The sequence below is a fragment of the Lepidochelys olivacea genome, assembly GCF_965140295.1.
Source record: "Lepidochelys olivacea isolate rLepOli2 genome assembly, chromosome: 26".
In the NCBI taxonomy this organism is placed as follows: domain Eukaryota; kingdom Metazoa; phylum Chordata; order Testudines; family Cheloniidae; genus Lepidochelys; species Lepidochelys olivacea.
Genome location: NC_140436.1, coordinates 4,316,680 through 4,327,228, shown reverse-complemented (window position 1 = coordinate 4,327,228; position 10,549 = coordinate 4,316,680). Strand labels below are relative to the sequence as shown.

General features: G+C 47.0%; 1 protein-coding gene across 1 annotated transcript; it reads right to left on the bottom strand.

The window, feature by feature from the left end:
• Positions 1-3: 3 nt before the first annotated feature.
• Positions 4-6,935, bottom strand: TTI2 (TELO2 interacting protein 2). The gene is made up of 7 exons (XM_084615238.1): positions 5,557-6,935; positions 4,210-4,396; positions 3,269-3,361; positions 2,354-2,541; positions 2,130-2,273; positions 668-827; positions 4-150 (listed from the first exon to the last, which is right to left on the bottom strand). Exons 1-7 carry the CDS (start codon positions 6,249-6,251, stop codon positions 70-72), a joined length of 1,548 nt encoding a protein of 515 aa, XP_084471364.1. The 5' UTR covers positions 6,252-6,935; the 3' UTR covers positions 4-69.
• Positions 6,936-10,549: the final 3,614 nt, after the last annotated feature.

Below are 10,549 nucleotides of genomic sequence, written 5' to 3'. Positions count from 1 at the left end.
AAATCAAATTTAAATATTTTAATATAATAAAAAACAAAAAAGCAGGTTCTGGCTATTAGTAGCTATGTCTCAGGTGTTCTCTTGCACTTGCCTGATGCATGCCCGAAGGCTACAGTTGTCACAGCTGTGGTAGATTCCTTCAAGCAGGATCTGAAAGGGGAAAAGCACAAACACCTCACTTTCAATGCTGTGTGGCCCTCAAGCCTTCCTCATATGTTTCTATTCTCTTGTTAACCATCTTCATTATGTTGTAGCAACCGGAAAAGGATACTGCAAACACTGAGGCACTATGGGGTGATAGTGTCCCAGCACTTCAATAGGTCATTTTTATATCTCCACAATTTCCCTATGTATGCATCTGAGTTACCTCCTGAGCCACCTCTGCATCACCTAGAGAAGAGGACACCTGACTGTGTCTGTCTCTGTGCCTTTATGGTTACATGCTAGCCCAGAGAGCCTTACAATTCCATAAGGGTGTTGTGTTTAGCTGTCTCCCTTGACAGGTGCTGCTGTGGACGTCAGGACTTTGCTAAAGGAAAACAAAAAAAAGCCCCACATGCCCAAAGCCCTTCTACCTGATATTCTGTCCTAAAAAGTCACCAGTGCTCTTTTTTTCCTTTTAAAGAAACATTTACAGAATGGGACTTGGCTGGAGTCCTTGGCTCACCTTCACTTGCCCCTGAGAGCAGTGATCCAGCAGGATCAGGCACTCTGTGGCCCCATGGAGCAGAGATGTTTTCACTGGCTGTGTCAGGCCTCCATCAGTAGATACGTCCCAAATCATCCTCAGCAGGGCCTTGAGGAGCACAGCAAGCCTGCATGCCATTCTGTGATGGAAAACAGACACTCTGAATAAACTCTTCCCAAGCCTGTCTCTAGGATGGTGGAGAATAGGAGAAAGCATGCTCTAAACTCTGCGGGCAGCAGGAGCCACTTACTAGAGAGTGCCTGTCTGCCATTCAACTGTGCATTGCTCTAGACTGCCATTGAGCTCAGCTGTGAATAGGACAGCAGCCTAAACTACATGCTGGGTTAGAAAACACTTCGGAGGCGGGGGCAAGAGGCTCATTTTTAAAGCAGCGAGAGTAGTTTAGCATTTGCCTTATACCACAAACGCTAGGAAATACTGCTTGACAGAACATGGCTTATACAGTGTGTTCCCCCTCCCACTTCTATTAAGTCTCCCCCATTTAGTCACTTTATTCAGCAATCCAGGGTCTGAATCTATAGCATGGTAGCCTGCCGTGTGTTAACATCCTCTATGGACGTCGCTACAGTGCGGTGAAAGCCCGGCAGTACAGTGTGGCTTACGCAAGCGTGCCAAGCTGCACGCTAGGACTTGGACGGTGCTCTAGCAGTGTCCACATGGGGTGTTACCACACAACAAGCTGGTGGGCTGTCAATTCACAGCCTGGCTCACTGCACAGTAACCTGCTGTCTAGAGCCACCCTTGTGATTTGAACGCTCCTAAAATGCAGGCAAATACTGTGGCCATGAGGCAGAATGACTAAAATGTTTTAATGTAACCACCAGGGGGCATTCATATTCCCTGAATACAAAGGAAACTGAGTATTAAAGATTGCATAGATAGGATGAATTAAGCAGCACTTTATTATTGACTTTAGTCCTAAGATCTACATGCAGGAAAAAGAGCCTTCGGTCCTGCATGTGGTAATTCTTCCACAGTTGCCAAGTGAGGCCAAAATGAGGACTGGTCTAGCTGTGGGACTTTCTCAACTAGCAACGCGTAGAGGGGATTTCAGTGCTGTGATAGGAGTGAGTCCTGTTTACATAGAACTTAAGACTAGAGATCCATTTTTCACACGGTTCAAAACATCTTCCTCAGATCCCCAAGCAAGTGTAGCTCAGTAAGAGTGAGAGCATTCAGGTTTTGCTTCCTATTATAGCTATAAAAGCGGCAAAGAGTCCTGTGGCACCTTATAGACTAACAGACGTATTGGCGCATAAGCTTTCATGGGTGAATACCCACTTCATCGAATGCAATACGAAAGCTTATGCTCCAGTATGTCTGTTGGTCTATAAGGTGCCACAGGACTCTTTGCCGCTTTTACAGATCCAGACTAACACAGCTACCCCTCTGATATTATAGCTATGTCTCCTAAAGGTACCTTGGCCAGCCATGCTGTATGGTGCACTTCAGTGTCTCTAGTATTCCCAATCTGGCTGCTTCATCTGGACTATCACAGACTTCCAGGTATCCCACAATTATGCGCTCCAGCCTCTTCAGGTGCTGTGCTATCAGGATGCCAAGTCTGCCAAGACAAGAAAAGTCATGGAAGGAAGTTACTGTGGCCAATAAGTAATCATCGAAGGGCTAATGCACAGTTCTTACCTCTTCACAAAGGCAGGTAGGTTCCTGGCATACACTCTCCGGAGTGGGAGCCGGTGTTCTGCTTCCATGTGAGTCAGAACTAGCTGCAGGACCTCATGACAGGGAGTAGCTGCTCTGGGTTCCTGGGACAGCCGCTGCGGGGATCTCTCCAGAACCAGCAGCAGGTCCAGCAAGCACAACAGCACCACCTGATGCAATGAGAAGCACGGAAGGAGTCACTATGCAGCTCCTTTGGTAGTCTGAGGGCAGTGGCTCTCAACCTTTCCAGACTACTGTGCCCCTTTCAGGAGTCTGATTTGTCTTGCATACCCCCAAGTTTCACCTCCCTTAAAAACTACTTGCTTACAAAATGAGACAAAAATACAAAAGTGTCACAGCACGCTGTTACTGAAAAATTACTTTCTCACTTTTACCATATAATTATAAAATAAAATTGATTGGAATATAAATATTGTACTTACATGTCCGTGTATAGTATATAGAGCACTATAAACAAGTAATTGTATGAAATTTTAGTTTGCACTGACTCCGTTAGTGCTTTTTAGGTAGTTTATTGTAAAACTAGGCAGATATCTAGATGAGTTGTACCCCTAGTTAAGAACCCCTGTCTTGGGGCACCAGAATGTATGTCATTCTTTCATAGCCTTTCACATCTTTGGCCTCTCTATATAGACTGTGAACAGGGGGGCCAGGAGGTGGGGTCCTTTTCCCTGTCCATTAAGACCTAACTGAGATCCAAATTAATTTCATATGGGGGCCACTAGCCAATTGTCAGATACTAATAACCTAAGGCTAGATTAGAAAGGGTGACCTAGAAAATGGAGGTTCTATATCCCAATCCTCTGAGCTATCCATTACATTAATTAAAATCCCAGTAGGATCGATCAAGGTTTAGACTAAACCCCAGTGGCTTACCTGAATGAGCTGTGCCTCCCGTACGTAGAGGTGATGGTACAGTGCATGGTAGACAACCTGTGCCCTATTAAACTGGTTCAAATCCGCAGCTGGCTGCAACAACAACGGAAACATCTGTGTGTAATTCAATGTGATGGAAGATACACCATATTCAGCAGTTCTGTACAAAGCTGATCACCTCAGCTCTGTTAGAAGGAACAGGATACTAGCTCTGCTGCTCTTCACAATACAGGGAGAGTGCAACACCACATCTGTGCTTTACAAACCAGGGCTATTAAAATACTGCTCCAAATGACATACCGCAAGCAAGGAGTGCTGTTTGTTTAATGCTTAGAGGGAATTGGGAAACAGGCCACGAGTTCTATTTCCATTACTCACCAAGTGGCCATAAGTCTGTACCTTTTTTTAAAAACCATCTTTTATAGCTGGGTGCATATTCACCAACCTTGCAGGAGGGGGGAGATGGTAAATGTATTTGTGACTATAAAGTGCTTTGAGATACGAAGTGAAAGGTCTAGAGAAAAGCAAAGTGTTATTATTAATAAACCGAGTTCCTGCTCCTGCTTAAGCTACAAAACCGCACACAGCAGCACTGCTGGAAAATCCCCACAAAACTAACTTTAAAGTAATTAGGAACATATGTGGAAATATTTTAAGATGTGCCCGGCATCTTATAAATAGCCCCGATTAGCATCCACCTTTTCATGAGTCACACACAGATGGATATGAATATTTTCCAGCTGCCACTATTACTGCAGTTTGAACACTAGAAAAATGAAGCTGAGAATTGGTGTGCCATGTCCAGTCATCTTGAGAGTTAACAGCATAGCCAGGAATCCTGACTCAAGAGTCCTCTGCTCTAAACATTAGACCACAGTTCCTCCTTATGTTTGCCTGTGGCAACATGGTCCCTCCTCCTCCCAGCAGTGATCTTTCCTTACCACATTGAGAATGATATGATGCAGGCAGCACACACCCAGGATTTTATTCTCCTCCTGGTAATCATCCGAGAGGAGCAGTGATGGTGGGAGGACATTCTCCAGGTGACGGCTAAGCCATGGCCGGGTGACTTGACGCAGCGTCCAGGAGAACACATGCTTTGTGGCAGGGTTGTGCTTCCACGTTTCTCTGGAAAAATGCATAAAGCAAACATTACCCTAGTGGTTTCACTGCAGCATCGCACCACAAGATTCAGATAACAGACCAGGACTAGCACGTGGTTAGGGCAGACTTCTATTCTTTTTTATATGCAAACCCTTTCCCCCTTTAAATCAAATAGTTTCTTGCTCTGTAAAGAGTCTTTGACACTTTAACCAGCAAAAAGGTGACAAGGCAATTAGCAGCAGAAAGAAGATTCCAAGTACGTAAACCATTAACATTAACATTTTCACAAGAAACCACAAATTATTATTATTATTATTTTAACTATTTACCTGTTTAGAAAGTTTTAAGAGGTTTACAAATCCTTGCCATGTAAATATCAGACACATAACAATAATCAATCATTGCAACAGTGACTTTTGTTTAGATTAGAGAAACATTATACAGTAATATAATCATCCGTTCTCTCTATTTAACTGTGTTACCATATTACAAAGTCAGCATCTTTATGCTACCCATGACCTGTTGTTTCTGTAGCCACTGGGTTTGGGTGCCTTAGTTTTGGAGTACACCTTTGAAACCCCTTGGGCCTGCTTTTCTGCAGAGCTCCCATTAACTTCAAGGAGAACAAGTGCAAGAACAGGCCCCAGACAGGTACACTGTTTATTTCAGTAACATGTGCTGAACAATAACCAGGCCAGAGGGGCAACCAGCAACTTCCGCTACTGGGGCAGATGTGCATACAACTTCTAGGGGTGGGGGTGAAATCCAATGTTTGGCTAATTGATTCTCCCCAACCTAGGCACCCACACTGACCCCAGCTACTTGCCCAATCTTCTCAGTAAAGCTTAGACACTAACAAATTTGTCTGAGCATAAGCATCCGATGAAGTGAGCTGTAGCTCACGAAAGCTTATGCTCAAATAAATTGGTTAGTTTCTAAGGTGACACAAGTCGTCCTTTTCTTTTTGTGGATACAGACTAACACGGCTGCTACTCTGAAATCAGTAAAGCTTGTTCACTGAACTATTTATTCCTGAAATCACAAGTGTCTCAATAGATTCAGAACTTGACCACAGTCCAGGAGTGCCCCTCACCTCACTGCAATGCTCACCAATCTCCAGTCCTTTGACCCACTAGTGCCAAGCCTCACCAAGCAAACCCCCCCAGGCAAGTGATCTTACTCACTTAGTCAGCTCTGGCTTCAGGAGTCTCATCACATCAGCAAACCTCCCTTCCTCATCTTCGCTTCCTCCCTGGAGGAATTCAGGCACCGACTCACAGCCTGCAACCTGAACTAGCAAGGTCAGCAGTTCCTGTGCTATTGACCGAGACCTCAGGCTGGTCCACGGCTTCTCTGCATGGTGTGTTGCAGCAAAGATGTAGATCAGTCCTAGGCAATGTGGCAGGACCTGCCTCACCACCACAGCACCCAGGGACTTGGATCCCTTGGTAGCTTCCACTTTAGCAAGGAGGCTAAGAAACACCAAGCCAACGTCTGCTGTTCTATCGGCCACTGTGGTGTAAAAGCCATCACTGCTGGGTGGGCCGCCAGTGTCCGACTTCTGCTTCGGCAGAGCCGCATAGTGGCTCAGCGCAGCCACCAAGTCCCCCAGCAACTTGGGGGTTACACTGGGGTGGCAGCCCCCAAACAGCCACTGGCGGTCTGCAGCCTCGAAGAGCGCACGCAGGTCTCTGACCATCCCTGCCTTGGCACTGCCGCTGACTCCCTCCGCTGAGAAAAGCGACAAGATTTGGGAGAGAACCTGCTCTGCTGGGGGGGCAGTGACAGCTGGGCAGGCAGTGACAGCTGGGCATTCGGGGTCTCCCCTGTCTGGCGGGCTCTCCAACTGCAGGGATTTCAGCAGGCTGCTGAGCTCCATGGTGCTGATTGCAGAGACACCCCCGCCCGCCACCCTTCCTATACTGATCCTAAGTCCTGACCACAACCACCCCCCCTACACGCTGTCCCTCACTGACGGACCCCACACCCTGACTCCAATCGCCTCTCCCTATACTGACCCCTGGCTCCACCCTCTCCACTTACAGTTGGGGGGGGGCAGTGTAACCCCCCCCACCCTTAAATCCTGACCACACCCCCTCTGCTACACTGATCCTAACCCTGCATCCTGACTCGCCCAGGTCAGGTCAGCCTGGCACCCCCCAGGAAATGTCTTCAACAGCAGGGGAAGGAAAAGACCCTCCCACCCTCCACTGGGCGCTCGTGCCCAGCCCTGCCCCTGGGTACAGAAAAACTACCGGGGGGGGGGGTTATAATCACCAGTCCTGGCCCCCGCCCTGTAGGGGGGGGGAGCTAGAGCCCCCCAGGGCACTGAGTCTCCACCTGAGAAGGGGAGGGGCAATCTCCCTTCAGCAGGGTGGGGGTACCAGGTGCCCCCCCTTCTTCAGGGCAAGGGGTCCCCACCCAGGGTGCAGCCCCCCCCCTCCGCGGGCGCGAGTGGGAGACCCAGCTCCTGCCGGGGGTGCACGGCGCCCAGACCCCCCGCCCCTCCAGCCCAGGGCGGGGGGGATCCGCGCTGCCCCGGAAACCCCCTTCCCCCCGACTGCCGGAAACCACGCCGCCCTCCCTGCCTTTCCCAGCGCTGTCGCAAACCCCTCCCTCCCTTCCACGTGGGCACAGCGCGGCCGTAAAGGCGGAGAGCGAGCCGCGCTCTCCGGCATGGCGGGGAGGCGGGGTCTGGAGGTGCATATATTAGCATGCGTAATGCACCGGCGGCTCCGGCTCCGATCCTGCCCCGCCACGGGGGCCCGGATGGGAAATAAGGGCCAGCTGGAGCGGGACGGGGCTGAAAATCGCCTCTCGTTGCGGGAGGAGGGGAATCCAGGGGCAGCCCGGGCTGGGGGCGGGCACGGTCCGCTCGCCCTGAGCTGTAAGCCGGTGGCGTGGCCTGGCCCCGCCCGAGCGCCGGAGCGCGGGGCTGATCCTTCAGGTTCTGACGCGTGATGAATGGGGGTTGCACACGCCTGTGTGAGATGTGCCGTCCCTCTCTGTTACGACGGGGCACAGAACCCATCTGACCGGAACCTGGGGGGCAGCGAGTTTGGGGGCGTGGCTGGGGGGGGCAAGTCTGTTCTAGGTTAGAGGGGGTGGGGTGGTGCTCACGTGTTCTGTTGTTGCCTCTGTGTTACTTTGTCTTTAGAGAGGCTGGCAGGCTCCAAATCGGTGTGCGGAGTTGTTCAATGTTACGCAAAGGCAAGGGTTTGGTTTGGTTTCCTTTTGTGTGTGTGGCCAGAGTGCTACTGGGTGCTCTAGAATAGCTCACGAAAGCTCATGCTCAAATAAATTGGTTAGTCTCTAAGGTGCCACAAGTCCTCCTTTTCTTTTTTCTTAAACAGATGGTAATGCTCTTTGTACCCTATGTATAATGTGCTCTTTGGACAATATTTTCAAGTGTGATTCCTAATTTTGGGTGCCTAGCTTGACATGCTTTAAAGGGGTTGATTTTTGCTTTTGGAGAAATCGGGTGTATTTTGTATGCTTAACTTTGGGTACAAAATGACTAGTCATTTTAAAAAATCATGCCCTGGATTTGCAGAAGTCATTTTTATGACCAGGGCTAACTATAACTCTTGTTATGCCTTGAGGTAACAGGTCTTATTTTATCAGGACACTGCATCTTTTTATCTAACTTACAGAATCCCCCTGTGTTTCCTCTGAAATGAGTACAGAAAACAATATATGAGTACAGTCTCTGCTTATTCATCTCAAAACTTTATGTAGGTGGCTATGTAGTCTTCTTTGCTAATTATGAAACTGTTATAGACAGGAGATGTGACCTGGCCAAAGTCTCAAAAGCCAGCTGCAGAGTTGGGAATAGAACTCGGGAATCTTGCTTCCACTGTACCAGACCAAGTGTAAAATTTCAAACTGCCTAAATTCCATTATCAAAGGTGACTTATTTTAGCAAATTGGGATTTAGGCACTTTGAAAATTTTACCCAGCTTCTGGATTGGTAGCTTCTGGATTGAGAGCTTCAGCTCTCACAGTGACCTGCTTTGCGACTGGGCAAGTTACTTTCCCCATCTGAAGCTAAGTTTCCTGTATGTAAAGTAGAGATAACAATACTTAATTTCCTCAGTAGAGATGCTTTGCTATCGATGGATGATGTAAGGGGAAATACTATTGTATCTAATTACTGGATAGGTTTTTGGGACAATGCCAGGCAACTGAGAAATCCCAAGGAAGTGGCGTAGTTGCTGAGCTAACCAGACTTCCTTCCATGTGTCTGATGTTGTGTGACTTTTCCTGTTGCGCCCGACAGATGGCAGTAGGGAATGCATGAAGTGAACGTTCTTATTAAAATTGCCAGATATCTCACAACAATACATTTACAGAGTTGTATTTGGAATGCTTTGTGCATCAAGGACTAAATGATCTCTGCCCTATAGCCCCTTGGTCTCTCCTGTCACACCAGCCCCAGAGAACAAAGATGGAATACAGAGCTGGGATAGAGGTACAGATTTTATGTCCCTGCAATTTATCCATCAGCCACTAAACTCTGATTTTACTAGCCTGAGAGAAATGGCCCAAGAAATACCTAGGGACTCCGAGCTAGAGAAGTATCTGTCAGGCTTTAATTGCATGGCTCAGGGAAACAGATCTACCTGAGAAATAATACGATGTTTGATCAAAACATAACACACTCTCCCTGGGTGGCGGGTGAGGCGTCCCTGTACACATCCATTCTTCTCCTGCTGTGGCTGTATTTGTGTGTGTGTCAGGAGCAGATGACCTATGCAAGCTCAGGAATTGCAAGACTTAAACATCCTTTGGTGGGGCTGGAAACAAGTAGCTGTGCTTAAACTGTTTTCTTTCTGATCCTTAGTGGTATTCACCTTGTGGTCTGAAGAATGAGGATTCAGAACCCATGCATTTTTGTCCCTCCCAGTGTCACTGCAGTTTAAGAATATAAGAGCGGCCAGACTGGGTCAGAACAAAGGTCCATCTAGCCCAGTATCCTGTCTTCCGACAGTGGCCAGTGCCAGGTGCCCCAGAGGGAATGAACAGAACAGGGAATCATCAAGTAATCCATCGATGCCCTGTAGCCCATTCCCAGCTTCTGGCAACCAGAGGCTAGGGACACAATCCTTGCCCATCCTGGCTAATAGCCATTGATGGACCTATTCTCCATGAACTTATCTAATTCTTTTTTGAACCCTGTTATAGTCTTGACCTTAACAACATCCTCTGGTAAACAGTTCACAGACTGACTGTGCTTTGTGTGAAAAAATACTTCCTTTTGTTTGTTTTAAACCTGCTGCCTATTAGTGTCATTTGGTGAACCCTAGTTCTTGTGTATGAGGAGTAAATAACACTTCCTTATTTACTTTCTCCACACCAGTCATGATTGTACAGACCTCAGTCATATCCAATGAGCTTTTATTCATATAAATGTCCAAGTGATGTCTAGATCATCCTAAGTTATTTAATATCCCGCAGCAGTGAGTTTTACCTGTGATGTAGATGTTAATAGGGCTGGGCAGGAATCCATTTTTCTGTTCTTTGAGAATTTAATATTTTTGAAAAAATTTCCTGTGCTGATTTGGGACAAAAAGTCCATCTCAAATTTCTGAAAAGAATCTTTTTTAGATCTGGTCAATTGAAGTATTTCAATAATTGACAGACTTAATTTAAATTTGACTTTTTTAATGTAAATTTACTAAAATTTCTAAATGAGAAGTAATTGACTCTCAAAATGAAAATTTCAGTTTGTCTAAATGTCCTATTTAGACCTTGTTCATCTCAATTTAAAACAATTTTTTTGAATCAGGTGCCTTGTCAAACCCAACAGTTTTGCAAACACTTTTCATTTTGACAAATTGGGATTTTTTTTGTGAAAACGTTGTGAAAAAATTCCTGACCAGCTCTAGATGTTAACTTAGTTTCAGCATCCAAACTACTATGCTAACCATGTTAGGTGCCACCAGCAATGATGCAGCCCCACCAGTTGCTCACTAGTGTGGGGCTGCTCCTGAAGACACCAGGCTGCAGGTGTGTTTTTCACTGTCATTTAACGCTGCTTAGAGGTGGTCTATATGACACAGTGGTAAATACAGCAACAGCCCCCTACAGCAGCATGCCTTATTGTTACTTACCCCTGTTACTACAACCACCAAAACCAATAAAATGCAGGAGGAGAATACTTGGCTTTGCTAAAGC